Below are 23,306 nucleotides of genomic sequence, written 5' to 3'. Positions count from 1 at the left end.
TACACATCATTTACAGAATGTACACAGTTCCACATTAAGACCCCCAACATCATTGCGTCTTTCCAGTACATCAGCTGTGTCTTGTTCAGAGGCCGCAGATTCACAGAGATATTCGCGAAAATCAGACCATATATCTTTGGGACTGCATCTAGAGGGCAGTAGGGTTATGTATACCTCCTTATTTCATTCACCCAAACAACATCATTCAGCCACACCTCAAAGGTGGACGAGTTTCTACTTCCATTTCATCAGTATACTTCTTTTAGCCAGCAGCAATCCCAAGTTTAACAATCTATGTTTAGTTTCTGCCATCTTGCCAGTGAATCCCAATAATTGTTCCTGTGGTGCTAGCTGTAGCTGTATCTTAATCACCTTGCTTAGTACGAGACACCACAGACCAAAAGCTAGCCAACCTCTGGCAATCGCACAGCATGTGTAACAGATCGGCATCATCAAGACCACACCTGCGGCAGTTGCCCTCACGTACTGCCCTAAAAAATGTAATCCTGGATGGAGGAAAATGCAACCTATTGAGAACCTTGAACTGAATTAAGCGGTTAAAATGTTGCATTTTAGAGCATACTTTTTAAAAGAATTGGGTAAAAAGCCAAACAGTTTGCAATTGGTGCTGGGGGGCCCAGGGGACAGGCATGATCTTTTTTACTGGACATCTATTGTAGATGTCCAGTAAAAAAGATACCATCCCTGTCCCCTGGGCCCCGCAGTGCCTAGCACAATAAACATGATTATTGTTATATGTAATTTGTAATTTTACCGAAGACAATTTCAGAGAGGTAAGTTTCACTGAAAATATTATACCGAAAAAATACTGATTTTTCCCAAGCCCCTTGTTTTTCTATACTTGTAACCCCACCCCAACCCCATCCCCACCCACTTTAACCTCGTATCCCACTCCTGCATATATATTTAATTAAACCTTTCTGTATTTTTTCGGTAAAATGTGCCTCACTGTTTTGTTTTCGGTAAAATTACTGGGTACCCATCATTATGTGTGCGTGCAAGGCACTGGAGGGGGCCCAGAGGGGATAGCATTGTATTTTTGACTGGACATCCATGATAGATGTCCAGTAACAAAATCCCATCCCTGTCCCCAGGGTTCCACCTCACCCGAGAAGGAGAGCTGATTTTGGCAAGTTGATAGGGGGATTGCGCGACAAAGACAAATTGTGCTCACACAGCAAGCACATCATCTTTCACATGAGCACCCATCATCATACACTCACGCATAACACAAGCATGCACACATCCATACATATACTTAAATGAAAAATAAATGAACATAAACGTACCTTCTGTCCCGGTCCTGAAGTTTCCTCCCCAGTGATCCAGCTTTTGCATCATGAACAGGAATCAGGAAGCAAGAGGGGCCTGCGTGTGGGTGCTGAAACACCCCACTCCAGGCTGTGCAGGAGCTCCCCGTCGCACATACAGACATGCAGTTCCCCAGCCAGCATTTCCAATGAGCTATGCAAGGCTTGCAAAGCAAAACGCCCCCAGCCTTGTATGGCTCAGCGAGCATGTGCGGCTGGGGTACTGAACTGTCAAAGGGAAACAGCATTCAGCCAGCCCAGAAGTACTCCCTCAGCTGCAAAAATGCAGCTCTGGGAGTTCTCAGTGTTTCACTGGGCTGGCTCCTCAGGTCCTCCATAATGGGTGAGAGGGCCACTGGGTCGATGCCCCCTCACACATTATGGATGAGCGCCAAGCTCAGACTGCCTACAAGGCAATAGGGCAATGCCCAAACTAAAAATGCAAAATGCTAGTGCGGGCCCGTTTTTTTGGTCAAAATGGGCCACTGTTTTGGCAAATGTAGGCCAGTTTGACAAGTTACTTCACTATGCAGCTAGTAGTTTTTACCATTGTTGCTGAATAAATATTCCTAGATTGGAGTACTATCCGTCAGCACATTGACCAGAAATAAACTGGATTTGTCAAGGGAGTTGGGTGCAGTCTAAATCTCTTAATTGTGAACATCTTGAAGATGGACGCTAGAAGAACAAGAACTAAGATCTATCTGGCCATAATTGATCTATCACATGCTTTGGATAGCATCGATCGGGAGATATTATGGTAAAACATGATTAAGTGGAAATGTCCTGCAAGTCTCTTTCTGGCAATAAAGGAACTTCACACGAATACGGAAATAAGAATCAGATTGGATCGCTCTGACAAACTTTCTGATCCCATCCAAACAAAGCATGGAGTAAAACAGGGATGCCCCCTAGCTTCCAGCATTTTCAACTTGTTCATCTCTGACATTCATTAGACCATTGAAAGTACTGCATCCTTTTCGCCTAAACTAAATGGATCTCACATAAGTTGTCTTCTCTATGCTGACGACCTAATATTATTAATATTATTAGATTCACCTCCAATCGGCCTCCAAAGAAAATTGAATGCATTGGGGCAATATGAGAGAGTTAATGGTCTGTGTATCAATATCTCAAAATCAGAAATACTGGTACTTGGAGATAGCACCAGCAGCCACACTTTCGTTGGCACCTGGATAAAACTCCTCTAAACAACACGATGAACACACAATACTTGGGAATGCAAATCAATTCCAACATAAACGACACCCCTTGGGTTGAAATGACCAAAACAAAAAAGTCATCAATTGGCAGTTCAGGCAGCCGCACTAAACAAAAGATACGGCAAATATTCCCTGATGCCTGTTTTGGCTTTTTATCAACAAAAGGCAGTCCACGAATTAATCTTTGGCGCTGAATGCGCATTAGGTTGCCCACATGAACTATGGAGCGCTCTCGAAAACATCTTTTGGTCTAGAGTTTAGAGTCTACCTAGAGGAACGCCTCCTGTATGCTGGAACATGCTATCCCTGTACCGGAAAATGACCATAAAGGAAACGCCTCTACAATTTAAGATCTTGCAAAACCCAGGATCCGTTAACGAGAACTCGTTTCTTGTGCTATGGGCAAACCGATGTAGAGATATAATGTCTGAACTTGACATCAGCATGGACACTTTACAAAAAAATCCTGAGCATGCCAAAAAAAATGCTATGGAGACGTGACTGGTGCATGACCTGTGAATAAAGAAGAGTCCATTGCATAATGAAAAGTGTTCCTTATGACAAAAGAGCCTTCAACGTAATTAAACATTATTGGAAAATGTTTCCGAACTTACAACGCAGAAGAACCTACATGAAGTTTGGATTAAATTTGTTCAAAACAAAAGAAAGAACAAGTACATGGACAGAGAACAAAAAAACGATTGAGCACTGTAGGCTTTGTAACTACAACGAACAAACGTTAAAACATCTAACGTTATTTTGCTCAGCCATTCGTCCTGAGCAAACAAAACTTTTAGGAAGCTTCATAATGAAGAGTCCGACGTTGAGTGCCGGTGATTGGTGGCAGCAAATGTTCGATGAGACCGACAGGTCCCTGACCTTAGCACTGACTTCTTTTATAGGAGACCTCCTGTCTCGCTTTCAAATGTTGGAGGAGAACCTGTAAACAGCAATTCATCTTCATATTTATTGAGAAAATCACTCTAATTGTGTGTAAGATCAAGTGAGTGTGGGCTCTTCTAAAGAATGGTTAGATAGAGCATAATAATTGTGCATGAATGTAAAAATGTATTTTAAAGGTTTGTAATAAACCATATACTTTTTTTTATTTTAAAGAATTCTTTAAATATCACAATTTGCTTACATTTTAACAAAAAACACCCCCTTGGGCACCATTCAAACAGTCTGTCACTAAAGGAATGAATTTCCATTTGCAACTGTGGGCCACTTTTTCATTGGTGCCCGAGACAGTTTCATGCTCCAGTCCGACCCTGTGATCCCCAGCCTATTTCCTCCATTTAAAAAAAAAAAGAAAAAGTTGTTTTTTAAATTTCAGGCTGTCGTCTCGTGTCGCACCCCCCACCCCCCTGGGAATGCGGCTAAGCCCCCCCCCCCGACCTCCACCCCCGGGTGGCACGGCCCACAGTTTGAAGACCTCTGATCTAGAACATGTGTATATCAATGGACACAAAACTCCTGCTGTCCAAAACACTGCAGCTAGCCTCACTGCAGTCACCCAGCAGTGGGTACAGCGAGGTTAGTATATCAATGGGCCCAATTGTAGTATCAGTAGGTTTGACGGAAAGGGTAAGTGCCCCTTGGCAATAGTAGAGTTCAGCTGGCAGGTGAAATGAACCAGCACTGTGTAGCGGTGAAAGACGCCATCCCTGTCCCAGGCCTGTTGGGTAATGATCTTCCTGATCCTGAGATAGTCGCAGTCACTACACGATCGAGGGCCAAAGAGATCGCCAGATTGAACACTCTCAGAGCCTTAGTACCTGGAGTGCTTCCAGATGGCTTGTTGGAAGGACCGGTGTGGCCGGTAGCCCCTTGTCCATTTCCACAGACTGTGGAGTTGCCTACTCCTGCGGGAGAGGGGCCAGTAGCCACTGTGGACCCTACTTTGGTAGCAGGACTCAGTGACTTCAGAGTTGCTTGGCGCAGCGCAGGAACCTGAGGTGGAGGACCAGTTGGGTGGCATTCTGAAGCGCCTGCTCAAGCTGGATGAGCTTGCATCAGCTGGTGGCCCAGATCAGACTGGCTTCTTCACAGCCCAGAAAGACTGTCCCACTTGGCTGGTCTGCGGAAGCAAGTGGAGGAGCAGGCTAAGGGCAAGGCCCCTGGACTGTTCAAAGCGTACTGGGAGATGGACTCCTGTACAGTGATCCAAAAGACTCTGAGGTTGAGGGCACAAGAGGGATGGCGATTCCCCAGTGCCACAGAACGTTCCTTTTGTATTTGGCTCACCAAATTCCTTTAGCGGGCCACTTGGGAGTGACTAAGACTTCGGACTGTTTTTTTGCGCACCTTTACTGGCCGCAGTTCGGCGTAAAGTTTAAGGAGTTTTGTCCGGCCCTGTCTGACTTGTCAAGCTTCTGGCAAGTCAGGTGGTGCCACAAAGGCCCCCTTAATTCCACTTGCCATGGTTGGGGCGGCCTTTTCGAGAGAATAGGGATGGACACTGTGGGTCCTTTGGATCATCAAACAAGCTCAGGGAACAAATACATCTTGGTGGTGGTAGACCACACCACAAGGTACCCTGAGGCTGTCCCTCTGAGTATCAAAGCCCCCGTGGTTGCGAAGGCTCCGATTGGGATATTCTCCCATGTTGGATTCCCTAAGGAAGTTGTTTCTGACAGGGGATCAAACTTCATATCAGCGTATATGAAGGCTATGTGGGAAGTGTGTGGATCGCCTACCGGTTCTCTACATCCTTCCATCCACAAACAAACAGGCTTGTGGAGTGGTTCAACAAGACTCTGAAAACCATGATAGGTGGCTTGGAACAGCACCTAAGGAGGAAATGGGATATTCTCCTCATGCCTTCTGTTTTTCTACAGGGAGGTGCCACAGAACGGAGTAAGGTTTAGCCCCTTAGAGTTTCTGTTTGGAAACCCTGTACAAGGTCCCCTCAGTCTAGTGAAAGAGGTATGGGAGAGCAAACACTCATCCCCTACACGCTATGTGGTGGACTATGTACTGGGCCTTTGGTCTATAATGGCGGTACATGGAACAGTCAACGAGAAACCTAAAGGCCAGTCAAGAGCTGATGAAGCACTGGGTCAACCAGAAGGCCACAGTGACAGCCTATCCTCCAGGCAGTGACAGTCTATTCTGCAGGCCAGTGGGTGTGGATTATGGTGCCTATCAAACCCAGTGTCCGTCAGGACAAGTGGACTGGACCTTACTGTGTGTTGGAAAAAGTCAGTGAGGTGAATTATCCCATTGACGTGAAAGGACCTGAACAAACGTGTAGGGTCTTTCACGTCAACCAGCTAAAACCACATTATAGCCGGCATGACTTGGTCATGGCATTAGTGACTGACAGAGAGACCGAGGAGGAGACCGATCCCGTCCCAGACCTTCCAGACCTCCTGCACACTGAAGCCACAGACGGGTCAGTTGAAGGTGTCAACCTTGCAATGGACCTGTCAGAACAGCAACAGACTGTCACTGTTTACTGGGACAGTTTGACGGTATGTTTTCTCTGACTCCAGGTCGCACAGATTGGTGCATGCATGATGTGGGCACTGGAGACAGTAACCGGTGAAGAGTAGGATTCACTGGATGTCTGATAAGGTTAGGGACACCATCAAGGAGGACGTTTCCAAGATGGGCTAGCCCAGTGTTACTGGTCCCTAAAAAGGCCAGTGGTGGGAAGACTGAAGTCTGTTTTTGTGTGGACTACAGGGGGCTCAATTCTGTCATGAAAACAGATGCTCACCCCATTCCTTGGGCAGATGAGCTCATTGACAAGCTCGGTGCTGTCAAGTACATTAGTACCTTTGACCTCACGGCACAGTGCTGGCAGGTCGGCTTGACAGATGGAGCGAGAGAGAGGTCAGCATATTCAACCCTAGAGGGACATTATCAGTTCACAGTGATGCCCTTCCGATTGAAGAATGACCCAGCCACTTTTCAGCAGATGGTTAACCAAGTTTTGTTTGGGCTGGAAAACTTCAGTGTTGCCTATTCAGATGACATTGCTGTGTTCAGCCACACCTGGGAGGATCACATATCCGACCTAAAACAAGTGCTTGAGGCGCAGTAGAATGCAGGTCTGACTATCAAGGCCACAAAGTTCCAGATAGCGCAGGGCACAGTGTCTTACCTAGGCCACCTGGTCGGTGGAGGTAAGAAACAACCTCTCAAGGCAAAGGTACAGGCTGTAAAGGATTGAGACATCCCACCACACAGACGCAGGTGAGAGCCTTTCTAGGTCTAACCGGCTACTACCGGTCGTTCATCAAGGGGTATGGGACCATTGCCATGCCCCTGAATGAGGTAACGTCCAAGAAAATGCCAAAGAAGGTAGCTTGGACACCTGCCTGTCAAACCTCCTATCAGGATTTAAAGGATGGATTGTGCAGTGCCCCAGTTCTGAAAGTGCCAGACTATGGTCAGGAGTTCATTATCCAGACAGATGCCTCCGATTGTGGGATTGGAGCAGTGTTAGCGGAGCTGAACTCTCAAGGGGTAGAGCAACCTGTCGCCTACATTAGCAGGCGATTGCCAAAAAGGGAAAGGAACTGGGCTGTAGCTGAAAAAGAGGCTTACATGGTTGTGTGGGCCATAAAGAAGCTGAAACCCTACATCTTTGGGTCTCACTTTACGATCCAGACAGATCACAGGCCTTTTCGATGGTTAATGGCCATGCAAGGGGAGAATCCTAAACTTTTGCGTTGGGCCATATCCCTGCTGGGATTAGACATGGACATTCAGCACAAACCAGCCTCCCAGTATGAAAATGCAGATGGCCTCAGCCGGTACATTCGCATTGATGATAAACCAGACCCTCAGTAGGGTGGTGGTTCACATGTTGAGTCTGGGGGCAAATGTGACGAATCAACTTCCGGGAAACCAGTGGTCCAGGGATGAATATCGGTTTCTAAACCATCCATCAGCCGCACCCTTCTAGTACACCAGAAGGGATCCGAACAGATTGGAAACGCAAGGAAATTATAAAACTCCTTGTCCAATTTTGGTAAAGTGGACGGAACAGCAGACTTATCTATGGAAGGTCGTGGATCGTTGTTTAGTTGCAACACAGTGAAAATACAATTACCCAGTGATAAAAGGGACTGTCGAGTCAAGGTTTAATTTAAACAATTTTTATTAGTTCCAACTTGATAACCATACAGTGTAGCAGCAAGTATGCATTTCAATTCTCATGTACAGTTTCATGTTGTCTCCCCCTTCCCGAGCCTACCCCATGCCTCAGCCTTCCACAACCTCTTCTCTGGGCATCCCTCCCTCCTCTCCCCTTGACGAGCCATCTTCCTCCTCCTCAGACCCAGACAGTGTAGCTACTATATGCTTCTAGGCTATCAACGTGTCCACTTCTTCTTCCCCACCTCTGTTTGCTGCTTCATTCCACACCACTGTTTCAGCATCTGCCCATTTCTAAAGATCATGCCACCAGGCTTCTACTTTCGGTCTTCTACTTGCTTTTCAACTCATTGCTATCCTGCGTTTAGCAAGTATGTATGCCAGGTCTTTGAGTTTACTCACGCGTTTCAGTTTACGCGGCCTAGAGAACCCCCCTAACATCCCTGTACCCTTACCCAGAACCCATCTCCCACTGATTCCCCAGCCGCCTCCTCCCAATCTCGTCTCGTCTGGATCACCTCCTTCCCCATCTTAGACATCAACAGTTCGGGTCAACACTGTCTCTGACCATGTACCTTTTATCATCTTCACCAGCCTAGCGTATGTGATGTATTGTCCTCGGTGTAATCCTGTGTCTTCCACCAGTGTATCAAATTTTACTGCCTTTCTGTCTTGACACACGTCCCCGAGGGTTGCTATACCGATCGGTTCCCATTGCCTTCTGACGATCCTCCTCATTTGCTCATCCATCCCATCCAGTGCCACTAGCGGCATCTGTGGGGAGTACGGGAACGGGTTCTCCATTACCTGGCAGGCTCTTCGCCACATTTTCCAACACTGTCAAGTGAAGGTTGTATAAAAATATCTACTTTATTATTATTAAACAGACAGTTCTAGCACACTAAAAAATACAACCCACCCTCTAATGGAATGCAGAGGATAGACAGAATCAAGAAGGAAAAGGGATGCAATCTGGATACTGACAGGAGTGTAGTCCGTAAAGTAATTAATCGCAATAGTTCAATGATACTTGGTTTCAGAACAAAGGGCGCAATGGGTCGTAAAATGTAACTAGGAGCCTTCTGAGAAGGACCAGGGGGGCAGAACCACAATGTACCTTGTGCTTCTAGACATTATTGGTGCTCGACAGGGTAGAGTCGGTTTCAGGGCACTTTGTAGCTTCTGTGACAGAGTTCAAGACGGGAGACAGCTGTGGGTATCAGGAAGCAGGCAGTTCTTTATGGCGGACGGCTCAAAGCTGAGGAGAGTGTTGCAGGCAATGGCCTTGTCCTTGATTTGGTTCAGAGACTCTGTGGCACTTCCCACCTAGGACGCTTGCTTGCAGAGCCTAGGAGGGCACACTATGTGCTGGCTGGGTACTGGCTCCGGAGATGCTGGAGGGTCCTCTGAATTCAGTATCTCCCTTTGTTCCCTGGTAGATGCTTAGGGCAGGGATATTGCTTCCCTTTTTGGAAATCCTGGCCTGCCTTCACTAGCAAAAGCTGTAAGGCAGACTCTACCTTCAGCCAGGGTCCAAATGAGTTCTTCTTGTTACTCCTTGCAAATTTTTCAGATCTGCCAAAAGAGGGGTTTGACCCCATTTAAAGCCAAATGGGCCCCAGTGATTGGTGTAGGCTAAGGCTACCTTAATGAACCAATCCTGGGTCCCCACCAACAATCTTCTGAATTTGTGAGGTCATAACCAGAGTGCTTTGAAGCAGGAAAGGTATAGGGCTGAAACATATACTACTAAGTCCCACCCATCTTCCTGTCTGTTGTGGATCAAAGGTTCTCTCTGGTTAATTGAGCTCTCTGTGGTTCCTGATTAAAGCAGCAGATTTCCCTTGAAGATTTGGCGAGACCAGACTTTCTGTCTCCAATAGATCACATACTCCTACCCTCTGAATGGGGTCCCCTGCTAGGGTTGCCTACTGTAAACAAATGTACCAGACATGACAGCTCACTGTCATTGATACTGAGAGGCGCGAGCTGGCTTCAGGTTGACAACGTGCAGATCAAAGGTTGGGGGTTTCCTGTCTCTTTTGTCCTGTAGCCAGGCCCCATGTACACCTATTGGAAGTATACCCTATTAGTATGCTAATTATGTTAATTTCTGCCACCATTCTGCAGTGCCTACACAAAAGGACAGGGCAGATCCATGGATCCTTGATATTTAATTAGGCTGGCCATGGCAGGAAGAAGGCTTTGCCCTCTACCTTTTGAGATGCCTTGGTGTACTCCTGGGTGTCACATTGCAATTAAATGTGACAGGGAGAACTGCATATGTAGGCTGTGTCCACCAAGAGTATACAGGTCTATGTGTAAGTCATGCGGTGAGCATAGAAAAATGTGTGCAGATTAGCCCCACACATTTTCCAGAGGTTGACCTACCCTCATTCAATTTCATATAAAAACAATTTTTAAAAGCCCAGGTGAGCGAAGACCCACGGTGTGGATGGTCGAATTCCTCACACCATCCTCAACTAGATGGCCAGAAACCTGCTAATAATCTCCTGCTCAACCAACCTCACTCACCACACAGTGACCATACACGCCTCATGGTTTAAGAGTACATGGCTTACCCCAATGTAGCTCTACAATGGCAGCACACGCTATACTCCATATTTGGTCAATCTTGCTTGTTTGCGTAATATCAAGAAATCCATGCAATAAATTCTTTGAAAATCGCAAAACAACATTGCAGAAAAAGGATGAGGGTGCGCGTTATATATCATTGAATGCAGGCATATTAAATATTAAAACAGAGGAATACGTGGTCATACTTGTCGAGCAGGGGGTTCAAGAACATGAATTTGAATTTAAAGCCCAGCCTGTGTCGTGGGCTGACCTAGGTAGAGAGCAGGAGTTTACAATAAGAGAAATGCTTGCAATCACTGGCTTAACATAGTTTATATATCCACTTTCTGACGTCTCATTGAAGTACAAGTCATGTCCCCTCTCAGTAGCTACCTGGTGTCGGACAAGTCCTCAGAAGGAACATGAGAAAAGCTGGTGAAACAGATAAGTGGAGGAGTGAGACAACACGGCCCAGTAAGCACGTGATCATGTATCGATCTGATCTGTGGCCTGGATGATATGATATATGGCATTTATAATGTGCCTATGCACAAGTATTTCAATGCGCGGCGTGGCACGGGCTGGGGGACAGAGGGAAGACAGACAACGATCCTACTAGGCCAGGTGTCATTCAGATAGCGCAAGTGCATGGGAAAGGGGAGGGGGAAAGTGCAGTGCATGGGGTAGGAATAATAAACAATAAGTAACGTACGGCCAGCTGGAGGCAAGTGCAAGGGTAGTGCAGACAACAGGTGTTAAGTGCTGGGGGTGGAACTGTAGGGATACAGAAACAGTCCCTAAGTGCGGGAGTTGCCAGGAAGGCAGTGCAGGTGTGCGACTGGCTGTGGGGGGGGCCTGGGACCGAGGTCAGGGAGAGGCCAGGTACCCAGTGCAGTTTCAGTATCGGCCAGGAAGTCAGCAGGGGAGAGGAGGAGAAAAAGCAGAAGCACAGAGAAAGGTTATGAGGTGCTTCTAGAACCGATGATTTTCCACAAGTTTCTCGGAGACAGGGAGGCTGTTCCAGAGGAAGGCCCAGCCAAGGAAAGAGATCTACCTCCAACTCGTTGCTTGGAGAAGCAACTGAGCTTGAGGGAGTTGGAGGACGATGAGCAAAGATCTCGAGAAGGGAGCTATTTTGGAAGAGAGAGCTGAAGGTATTGAGGCCCCAGGCCCCAGAAGGCCTTGTGGACAATGCAGAGGGTTTTGAAGTTAATCCTTGCAGCCACTGAGAGCCAGTGCAGAGATTTCAGTCCTGGAGAGATACGATCCCTGGGCTTGAGGCCAAGCTCAAGTCTCGCAGTCCTGTTCTGGATGAGTTGCAGAGGGCGGAGAGCAGAAGCAGGCAGATTTAGAAAGAGGCTGTTGCAATAGTCCAGTATAGAGAGAAACAGCTCTGGAGACAGTGGGCTTCTGGGGGAAGGAGAGGAAAGGAAGAATACCTCTGAGGAGGTGCAGCTGGTAGTGTGACTTCTTAGAGATGTCAGAGATGTGAGGAGAGAAGGAGAGTGTGGAGTCGAACATGACCCTGTGGTTTTTAGCCTCACAGGTGGGAGCAGGAGGAGGGCCAAGGGAGGCCGGCCAGAGAGTGACAGGAAAGGCGGGAGCAGGTCTACCAATCAGGAGAATCTCAGTTTTACTGGCATTAAGGCAGAGATCATTAGTGGCACACCACTCCTGGATGGCGGACAGGCAGTCAGAGATGAGAGAGGGAGAAAAGGTGGCCGAGCGTAGCCTGAAAATGATCTGAGTGTTGTGCACATAGCACTGGAAGTTGGGGCAGAGCGCAGCAATGCGGTGGGAAAGAAGTGCCAGATATAGGTTGAAAAGCCAGGGAGAGAGGTTAGACCCCTGGGAACGCCACAGGTAGAGATAGAGGTGGAGGAGAGGAAGGACCCAAGTTGAACCTGTAAGTTGCAAGTAGGGAGGGGTGTCGTGGGGGCTGGGTCTTCACTATGAGGTCACACAAGGGCAACAGCTATGCTTCATTGCATTGTTTTCATTAGTGGGTAATGGGTCATTCTCTATAGCCAGCAGAGTTTTAGGAGAGACCATTAGGAAAGTGAGTAGGGGTGGAAGGGAAGAGCTGTCGGAGATTTTGCACCAGTGTGATATGATTCTCAAAGGAGAAGGTGGCTGGACACAAGTCAAAGAATATGTCCCACTGAGCGAACACATTGGTGTATCTAGCCGGGCCCTGTCCATTAGTTATGGTACTCATCCATACTCTGTGGGTGAAACTGCCAAGGGTGTGAACAGGAAGGGGGGGTGGCACTATGAGGGAAGCACAGTTTGCACAGGGTGAGGGTTTACGATAATAGAAGTAACAGCAGTGTATCTAACCATGCATGTATGGGGGCGTGAAGGTTAGCGGGCTGGCAGTAAGTTGGGGTAAATGCAATAAGGCAAGGATGTGGTAGTGAGAATATGGACGCTTGCGCCACCTCCCCCTTGAGCCAGGGGTTCACTGCTTTGGATGCAGAAGAACTCTGAATTTATTTGCAAAGGAAAATGTGTTAAATCTCACACAGCATATGCTCCACTGGAAGCTGGAGGGGACTTATTGCACTGCCTGGGGCAACACAGAGATAATTCATTTATTTGCTGCATTTTCACGATTGTGTCTCTAAGTAAAGCAAAGCCGTGCCTTCATCTGAGACATACTTATTGGAGAGTTAAACTTACGGGTCATAGGCCGCCAGCAGGAAGTTGAGCAAAAGGCTGATGGACTGGTCCACGTTTATCTGGTGAGTAGTTGGCATCCGTTTGTTGAGCTGGTAAAAAATAGTGGATAATACTGCTTCTAGCCGCGCCACATTCAGTTCCACACTTGGGTCAAGATTGTTCAATGCATTTTCTCTCAGTGCTTCTATGACGTTCCATATATCCACCAGGTGCACTGCGGACAAATAGAAATCCATCTGAATTCTCACATGTTACAATTAAAAGGGAGGGGATGTCAGAATGCATACATGAACAAAATACATCTACTGTGCACCTAAAATGTATAAAGAAAATAAGCTAGAAAACCAGTGAAGTTGAACAAGGTTGAATGGTATTGATGTGCCAATATTTACAGAAGAGTGCCAAACCAACAGAGGAAAGGACCTGTTCAAGGTCCTCTCTGAAGCTTCAAGTCAGGTGAGATTAACATTCTGTCGAAGTCCCAGTGAGCAACAACATGAAAACAGGACTTCCATCTCCCTATACAATCTCTACTGACTTGAAACGTGTATTGTGAAGCAGGCATGGTATTAAGAGAGATACAGACTCAAAAGTAACAGTTTGAAAACCTTTATTATCAAACATTGTGGATTTGGTGTAATGCCTACCCGGCCCTAACTCTAAGGGGATTTATCCCTCAACTGATGCTTCTAAGGGCCGCTTATGTCCCTAAGTCCAAAACCAAAGTATGTCTGTGTCCAAACCTGTGCTTGCCCTCACTCTTAAGCCAAACGTGATAGGGGATTGGTTTCAGGAAGTCTTACCAATAGGTGTAGTTCTGGCAGATCAAAATAGTTAAACTCAAAATGGCAGCCCTTGGAACTTTCCACGTAGGGCTCTTGTCCTAAGTCAATATAGTTCACAATGTCTCTGGGTCTCTTGGGGTTCCCTTCCCCAAGCTTCGCTCCTTCCAGTTCCAAACAAAAAGACACAGTTCCTGTTAGGCCTCTTAGCGTTCTCTTCGCAAGCCTAGGTCCCTCTTTACGAAGTTCAAACAAACAAACTATTCCTCTTGCCAGAATGTACTAACGTACAGTTCTTTCATGGGGGTAGACTCTTTGCTCCTCCCAGGCGTGACCACTCTTGATCTCTCAACCCCGTCTCCTTTTCTGTACTTGTCTTCCTCTTGGCTCCTCCTTACAGTGCCTCTTGCATCCCCTTTTACTTCTGTATTCCTTTTACACTCTTCCGGTTTTATCGTGCACACTTGCACCTTCTTCGTGCTTTGCTTTCTTCTGGTTGTGCCTCTTGCACACTTCTCACTTTGTTGTGCACCCTTGTACCTTTCCCTTTTTGCTTTTGGGTGGCTTGCACCCCTTTTGCTTTCGGGTCACTTGCACCCTTTCCTTGCTTTCTGGTCACCTGCACCCTTTCCTTTTCCTTCTGTTCTTTAAAGTTCACATTCCTCTTATCACTCTTTACTTCTGTGCCGCTAGCACATCTTTCTTTATGCTTTTTCTCTTGCTTTCCGCTCTATTTACTTCCTCTCTTGTTTTCTGCTTTCTTTACCTATGCGCCGCTTTTAAATGTGGTCTGTTTCCACTCCCGCTCCAGCCACCCGCGCGCTCCTGATTTTCTCTCTTTACTTTCACAAGCCTCACCGGGTAGTGTGGCGCTAGCGAGCGGTCTCCTCGGGGTACACTGGGTCAAGGTCACAGGGTCTCATCACCTGCCCCTGACATTTTTGGGACTGGCAGACATCCCAAGGGAACGAGAATCTCTCTGGTCTCGGCCAGCAGGTTGTAGTCTGCCTCACTCCGGCTCTCTGGAGACACAGCTCTCTAGCCACGTTGCAGCCGCTCAAACACACCGGGCCAGCATCACACGCTGCTCCGCTCCGGACGATCCAAGCTTCTCCTACTGCAGTCCCCTGCTCCTTGGATCTCCTTGTCCCATCAGCAACTCCAGCTCGCTTTACTGGTATGGCAAAACATTGCTTGTGAATGAGAAGGGATCTCCTGCTGTACTCAACCACGCAGCCTCCCTCCTGTTCTCCCAACTGCTTCTCTCTCTGTTATCTCAGGAGTCTTTTATACACCTGGGTTGTATCAATGGGCTTTAGCTTTAAAGCTGAGTTTGCATGACCTCCAATACTCCAATTAACAGGACAGTTCCTTCAGTTCTGACTAAGTGAGTTCTTAAAGGTGCAGTGTACCTTTTCCTTCTTTCTGATGACCTGTAGGGGAATTGTAAGGATCGTAACAGGGCTTGATTTACAGTAGCCCATGAAGGACAAGGTGGTGCAGGGAGGTCTGAATTGGGAATAGGGGGATGCCCTGTCTCGCCCTCAGTGTCCTTCCTCTTCCTCTGCTCAGGAGTTAGGGATTTCCTGGACTTATAGTTCAAACGGGATACATTCTAGGGTTCTTCTGAATTTCTGCCCTGTAGCAATTTCAGAATATTTTAGGGGTATTAAGTTTTTCATTCCCCTCTTCCATTGGTTGGATTCTTCCCCCAGGTAATTCTTCCCCAGATCACCGCTCCCAGGGACTAGGTCAGGATATCTGTTGTGTCCTGGCTAAGTGGGAGCGGTCTTTGGCCCGGGATTTGGGAGGAATCAAGGATGATTCTTCACAGCATCTATCTGGAAAATGGAAAACAACTATTTTCTATCTTTATGGTTACACCGCGACTCAAGTGGACCTTTTGCCTCTTTAATCAAAAGGAGCCCTCTATTATTTTACTATGTTGACGTCTGCTACATGTCCAAATGGGACACTGTGTTCCTTATTTTCAGACTCACTTCTCCATGATTTGCAGAGAAAGCCCTAATTTTGGTTAGGGGGTGCATTGTGATAGCAACATCAACACATACAATTCGTCCGATAGGGAAATCTATGAGTTGCTGGCATCATTGTAACCAATTCAACCCAAGAAAAGAGGACAGTTTAAGAATTTTCTGTTAGTTATTGTATTAAGTAGATTGCGTAAGGTTTAGGTCAGTCAAACCTTCTGTATTCCGAGTATTGCTGTGAACACATTTTGGGTACAGACACCACTAAAACAATGGGCATTATCCCAACCTCCCAACTAGAATTCTAAGATAGTCTACATTTTAGAAATCTAAGACTAGATTCACTAACACCTGGGCTCCACAGGGAAGAACATATGGGCAAGTTACCTTTTGTGTCGGAAATGTCCACTCACATAACACTCAGTCCACTGTAGTTGAAGACCCCCCCTCCCTTACGACATACAATGTTCCTCCAAACACACTCATGCGAGTCTGCCAATATGTGCAATGGTATGCTGGTGTCAGCCATGGGTTTCCATAGTTTGTGGTTGAGTATTATGTGTGCACAAGAGGAGAATAATTATTAAAATAACACAATGCTGCCCCCAGAGCATTGTATGCCTTAAAGGCATTTAATCAATGCAAATATCCACTTGCAGGATTCCTAAGGAAGATTTCTACATTTCAGAGCTGTAGGGCATGCCTGGCTTTCTGGTGGTGCAGGGCTCTTTGAGGTGAGGACATGTGAAAATGGCAACTCAAGAACATCTATAAAACATTTTGGCGAATGGGCTATTGAGAAGGGACCCGGATTAGTATGCTAGTGGTGCATCCGGTAAGAGATGCACATGTGCAAAACATTGAGAACCCCCAAGTCATAGCATAGATGCTACACCAGAACTATATGTGGTATGTTACCAAAAACCTAAAAAACAAAGATACCCTCAAGGTAGGTGCAATTTATCAAAATCGTTTAATGTCAGCAAACCCCCAAAACATACTGTAATCAATCTGATGATGTCATCACTAATTTCCAGCAGTAGACTCTCCCCATGTGGCCAGGGGATGGCAGCTGCTACCTGATCCTGACCCTGAGGTGTGGCTATATGAGGGAGGACCACATGGGGGAGGTGATCCTCAGCAGGATGATATGACATCAAGTGAGACACGTTATCCCCATTATCCTTTTAGGGATACCCTTTTAATTCCCCATACCTTAATGGCATGTGTCATGGCTCCCTTCAACCACCCATGGAAACTACTGAGAGTACCTTCCAATGTCCTATACTCAAGTCACCAAGAACGGACTACCGTTGCCATGCATGTGAAAGTACCACGAAAAGAAAGCTGAATGAAGTAATGAGGATCAGTAAAGGCGAGAAGCACAAGATGCCCTCTGGTGGTTGCGAGCGCATAGAAGGTGCCAGGGCATTTAAAAACCCCAACCAGCTGACAGGTGGAAGACGCTGCCTGGTGAAGCCTCACCCTCTTGGTGCTGACTGAGAGACTACTGTGTTGCAACGAAGACCGTGGAGCCAACCGGCTCAAGGGGAAGACCAGAGAAAGAAGACTGCAGGAACCGGACTGCCGTGCAGAAGCCACGAGAGGAAGACTTCCTGGCCTTCGCGGGAACCGGAGAGCAGTATTCAGGCCACCCGAATACAGAAAAGCACACAGCAGGCAGGAGCCGTGAAGCACACAGGAGGCGCCAGACAAAGTCAGTGAGCCCGGGAAGTGGGGTTGGGACGCAGAAGAGCAACTTCACGTTCACTGCAAGAGAAAAGGAGCGTGCCACAGAAAGCCGGTGACTCCTCAGAAGGGAAGCTGGAATACTGGGGCACTTCGGCAACCTTACCAAAGACAAATAAAGATAAAGGAAGCACATGAAAGGGAATATGAGACCCAATAATTTACTTTCTCCAATCTTACACCATTATTCCCATTCATTTGGGAGGTGTTTCTAAGCAAGGATTATTATATGCCTTTTTGTTTTTTTTCTTCTTCGATTAATAGATCAATATACTCCTCCCTCGAGATATCAGGGTAAGCTTACAACTGTGTCATTTGGTGCATGTCACACTTTGCATGCCACTTGAGCCCTTATTCTTATCACACACACAGGATAGGTGTGTTTTTTTTTCTTTGATCCACTCTTTCTATTGGCTCTGTAACTACTTACTAACCAGCACAATAGCATTTTTAAGTTTGTCTATGTCTGTCTGCCATCGGGTTCATAATAACATTGCAGTATGGTGGCAATGGGGCAAATGATGTGTCAACACAACTATTAGAACATATTCAACAAATTAATGGATTTTTCAATGATTATGAATTCGAGCCCTTTATGTATCCCTTTTTTGTCTGTTCGCCTTCTGCTCATTCCTGAACCCACCAACTGGCTATGGGTATGTTACCTTTGTATTATTTTGTTTTGGCATTGAAACCTTTTCCTCTACAATTTACGAATGATGATGATTTGTAATTGCCCAAATTTATCATTGCTATTTTAATTTTTTTATTTTCTGTTGTTCATTTATGGTTATTTCCAGTTTTTGTGCATCATACTTACGTGAGACAGCCTTGAGAACGACCGGTTTGGTCGAAACACGTGTCGGCTGTTCACAAACTGATTAAAAACCTTTGTGAAGACTTTTTGACTACAGTATTAGTCGTATATTTCTCACAGTGATATCTCTCCTTGGCTGTGCGTGAGTTGCCTTACTTCCAAACCAATTGAACTAGTATTACCAGATCTGAGCCTTGTTTAGGGGGGCTTTGTGGAAGTGTAAACGCAGCAGGCCATTATCCTTAGTAACTTCTGAAGTGGAGACTATAGCGCACCTGTAGACCCGTCGAGCCTTTTAGCCTGAATCACTCCCATTTGCAAAATAGGTTGTTTTATTTGCGAGTGTCAAATTTCCTACACAAAACAAAGATGGCTGCCACAATTTAAACTAGAAAAGGGATTAAGACCGCGTCCTATTTTGATGGCACCAGAGACAGAGCGTGGTGGGAGCATGGAGCAACAGATATGATATATTATATGGCATTTGTAACGCGCCTATACACAAGTGTTTCAAGGCGCGACGAGGCAGGGAGGGGGGAACAAGGGGAAGACAGACAACGATCCTACTAGGCCAGGTGTCATTCAGACCGCGCAAGTGCAGGGGTAGGGGGAAGGGAAAAAGTGCAAGGGGAGGGGGGGAGTGCAGTACAAATAAGTAGAATAGAAATAAAATATTAAATAAATAGGGCCAGCTGGTGGCAAGTGCAAGGTAAGTGCAGACAAGTGCTGGGGGGGGGGGCTGTAGTGATACAGAGACAGTCCCGCAGTGCAGGGGTTGCCAGGGAGGCAGTGCAAGTGAAGAGCGACTGGTCCCAGGACCGAGGTCGGTGAGAGTGGCCCAGTTGCAGAATCAGCGCAGTGATGGTGAAGAATTTAGCAGGGGAGAGGGAGAGAGAAAGCAGAAGTGAAGAGGAAGGTTTTGAGGTGCTTCCGGAACCGGAGATGGTTCTCCTCAAGTTTCAGGGAGGCAGGAAGGCTGTTCCAGAGGGAGGCCCCCGCCGCGGAGAGAGATCTACCCCCAGCTCGTTGCTTCGAGAAGCGGCTGACCCTGAGGGAGTTGGAGACGGGTGAGCGTAGGGCTCGGGAAGGAAGATATTTAGGAAGAGAGAGTTGAAGGTATTTAGGTCCCAGGCCCCAGAAGGCCTTGTGGACAATGCAGAGGGTTTTGAACTTAATCCTCGCAGCCACAGGGAGCCAGTGTAGAGATTTCAGTCCTGGAGAGATAGCAAAGTTGGTTGGGGTGGAGTGTCAGGGCGTGGTGGGCAATTACTGTTTGTGGTACTGGTAGGCGGTGACCGGGAAGGACATAGGGAGGGTGGAGGAGAAAAAAATGGCAAAGGCAACTGACGGCCACGAAAGAATGCGGGTAGCGATTGTGGATTCACACCCACATGCCAGGCTTACCTATTGGTCAGCACCCCCTCGCCAGTTGCACATAGCAATAAACCATTCTAAAATATAAAACTTTATAAAAATCCGTTAAGCAAAAAAACTAGGATTATATCTTTATAATCAAGTGTACAAGTAAAAGTAGCCATTAAAAAAATAAAACAGTTTAAGAAGGAAATGGAGTACTATTTTGTGACTATTTAATTGTCTTGAGAAAGGACACAGATTTCAGTAGCCGACTGTAGCTGTGTTGGGTTTTCCAATTGCAAAAGCCCCCAACAGCTGTTAATACCCATACAATAACTATAAACTAGGGAGACTTTCTGCCATTCACCAGTGATAAAGAGACAGATACCCTTATTTGCAAGGCCCAAATGCCAGGTGACGGGGAGTGGAACTCTTCCCTCCTAATCTCTGTTCTGAAGGTGAGTGGGCCCCTTAATTAGCGAGCCCTAGACAGCCGCACAGGTAGCCCATGATTTGTAATTTCAGCAAAAAGGGGAATCCTGGAGACTTACCAATGTAGCTAGCTATAAAATTGAAGGGTATTACTCCGGAGTCCAATACAAGGCATCTACATGGGAGTCATCTTTGCAGACTATTTTTGGGCATCTTATATGTATTAGCCCACAAGTATTCAGTGGATTACATCCCATAAAACATTTGGTATGGCACACAGAAGCGTTGATTATAATTTACTAAACAAATCAAGTGTGTTGAAATGTTGCGAAATAATTTCACGATTTTCTTTAATCAAAACAACTATAACAATTAAATTGCAATGAACCAAAATTTGAAATTCTTTATGCACAAAATATACGGATGGGGATCAGCCTGGCACATGGATATTAATCCCTAATTGTTTTGTCACTTATGGGCGAAAGACCCTTATCCATATATGTGAATCCCATTCCACCCGTTCATCCACATAGTTCCAACATTTAAATGGACTGACCTCTTCTGTAGCAGCAAAGAAAGACATTGTGTGAATACGTATAGGATAGCCCAAAAGGCCGTGAAAGTGATTTGCATATAGTTGTGCCCATGCTTTGTGCCAGTCTTGATTACTAAAATAGTAACAACAATATCAAGTTTTTATAAAGTGCTTCATGCCTACTCGTCTCACTTCGAAGCACTGCAAGAGTAATTATTATTAGCCAAATTAATAATACTTAAAATATCGACCTTGGAAGGATAAGTCGGTCCAAACTGGATGAGAACTTGCGAAATGTAGGCTGGCTCCACGTTAGAGGAGTGTTTAACTCAATGCAAATCGCTACATTTGTTCATCAAAAAAATTTATGCTTTTACAAACAATAAACCACATCCAAAATAAATATTATGTAATACAGGTAAAAACAATTCGTAAATCGGCAAAGCAAAGTGTAGACAGTACAAAAGCAAGTGAATACAGTCAAGCTGCGTGGGTGAATAGCTCAAACGTCAAGTGCTTGCCTCAGACACAAGTCTGTTCCAGCTATCATTCATCTATTTGTACCCAATGCTTGCTGCCCCTCGGTTCTATTTCCTCTGCTCTATATTCGCTTCAATGGCTACCCTTTGAATCTCGTTCGCTTCTGAATTTAATGTGGATTGTTTTTAAGTGCCCCTATGGCCTTGCTCCTCCTTGTCTGTCTTCTCTTACCTCTTTCTATTTATTCCCATACAATTGTCTTTTTTTTCTGTTAACAGTAGTATTCCATCTTCTATTATGTTGGCTGTGATGTACCTGCATGCTGCAAGGATAGGAATGTTGGTATTTGAAATACGCGGAACGTGAGAGGGGTGAGGAGAGAGACAGGGATCAGAGTGTGAGCGGCATAGCAGGGCGCCGGTTTATTGTAAGTAAATAAACATGTTTTATTTACATTAAGTTGTTTCCCTGATACTTCACCGTTCCACGTCCTTGTGCCTCTTCCCGTTTTCGTTCTTTTCCCCTCCTTGCACCCAGGCAGTGGAATGCTTGACCCCCTTTCTCTCCACTCTACTTCATCTTTTTCACTTTTCAAATATCGTCTCAAAGCAGATCATCTTTCTAAGAGATTTTTGGTTTCATTGTCCATTTACTCATTTTGATGTGCTGCCGATTTCTTTGTCAAGTGCCCCAGAAATAAAAATTAAAATACAAAAACAAATGCCAGAGCAGGGCCATCTCGGTGCTCTACCCTTCTGAAATCGAGGAACATTAAATTGGGTAATACCACCCGATATTACAGTGAATGGAAGCAGGAGAAATGCGGCACGAAGCACTATGTAAAACACAATGTATTAATTAAACAGCAAGAGTGTAGCTAAAATGTGGAGGATGAGGATTCCAACTCCCAAAGCAGTCCCCCCCCCTGTCCCCATCCAGCCACCTTACCCTTCTTACTCAAAAGACTTGCTCTTCTTCAAGCCTTACATTAATATGCGGCGGGACAAGCCACACATTCAGCCCAGACCAGGGCCTCCAAAAGAAGGATCACCCATGATTCTCAAGCAACAGCTTCAGCTCTCTAGCTCTCCGAGGATGTACAGGAAAAAAAAGGATCACCCAACATTTCGTGAAACTTAAATTCACAAGAAGAGAACCTCTCCTGGGTAGTCTCGGAACGCCCTCATCTTGCATATATCCCCTGCTGGGGAGGAGTGTCAAAATTCGAAATAAAATATATAATGAATGCATTTTCGGAAGAACATCTCCGGAAACCTTGAGGTCATGAGCACTTCTATCGTAAGCAATTCACACAGTCCAGAAGGCACAACCCCATTAGTACAAGCGCTAAAATTAAGAGCTGCTGTTAAAATGACCGGTTAGCCCCCTCACAGAAATCAGGGACACCTAAAAGCAGGTATAATTGCCACTGGAACTAAACTGGATCTGAGCAAAGGTTAAATAGGGTCAAAATCAAAACAAGCTGCCACTACCTAAAGTATACTTCGCGTGGATTCCCCAAACATCTACCTCCTCACCTTGGAGGGGCAAATGCCCGCTGCACCCTTATCCGCCTCCATGAAATTGATCAAGAAAATGATTGACGGAATGTTTAGCACCACAGGTACATTTTAATGCACATTAATCAGAAACAATGACAGTAATTCATGACCGCAATGCCGCCAGGATTGCTGCCTAGCAGAGCAGTAAACTTTGCCGATCAGTATTTTACTACTGGCAGTATTGGCTATGCAATAGTACACCCAAAAGGTTTTTGGGGGGGGGGCGGGGGGGTTGCGTATTGAAACCCAGAGACACCCCATCAGTAACAAGTCATCCTTTGCGTGACTTGTCCTTAAAACAAGCAAAGCCATCAAAGCAAGGGGGACTGGTAATCAATATAAACGTCAGTACTTACAGTTGCATTTTTTCTGTACAAATCTTAGCTTGCACGCCGTTCTGTATGTAGACAAACGAATGCGGTCCAGATCCTGCGCCCCTAATGCAAGAGAAATCAAAACACATGATCTATGTGAAGGAAAGAACATGTCGGGTCAATAAACCTAGTCTCCAAAACGGATGGCAGAGCTATCAAATACATTTTAAGCGAGATCAAGAGGGTTTAAACACACATTTGCACTTCTGGTAGATCTGTAAATAATACACGTATTCTCTACTCGCTCTTTTGTTCTCTGTTAAACCTTTGTTAAGTATTTGAAAAACTGTAACTAGGCAGGGGCTA

At 45.9% G+C, this 23,306-nt stretch overlaps 1 protein-coding gene across 20 annotated transcripts in view; it reads right to left on the bottom strand.

Annotated features, from left to right (window-relative positions):
- Positions 1-23,306, bottom strand: part of DTNA (dystrobrevin alpha) — a 742,978-nt gene that overhangs the window by 425,398 nt on the left and 294,274 nt on the right. For all 20 annotated transcript variants that reach the window (XM_069621000.1, XM_069620998.1, XM_069620999.1 and 17 more), the window contains exons 3-4: positions 22,983-23,063; positions 12,923-13,136 (exon numbers count right to left, since the gene is read on the bottom strand). In XM_069621000.1, the coding sequence (XP_069477101.1) occupies positions 12,923-13,136; positions 22,983-23,063 (295 nt within the window). The remainder of the gene's footprint in view (positions 1-12,922; positions 13,137-22,982; positions 23,064-23,306) is intronic.

This window comes from Ambystoma mexicanum, chromosome 5q, assembly GCF_040938575.1.
Source record: "Ambystoma mexicanum isolate Mex_15411 chromosome 5q, UKY_AmexF1_1, whole genome shotgun sequence".
NCBI lineage: Eukaryota > Metazoa > Chordata > Amphibia > Caudata > Ambystomatidae > Ambystoma > Ambystoma mexicanum.
The sequence above is the reverse complement of the archived record's forward strand: the minus strand, read 5'-3'. Positions and strand labels throughout refer to the sequence as shown.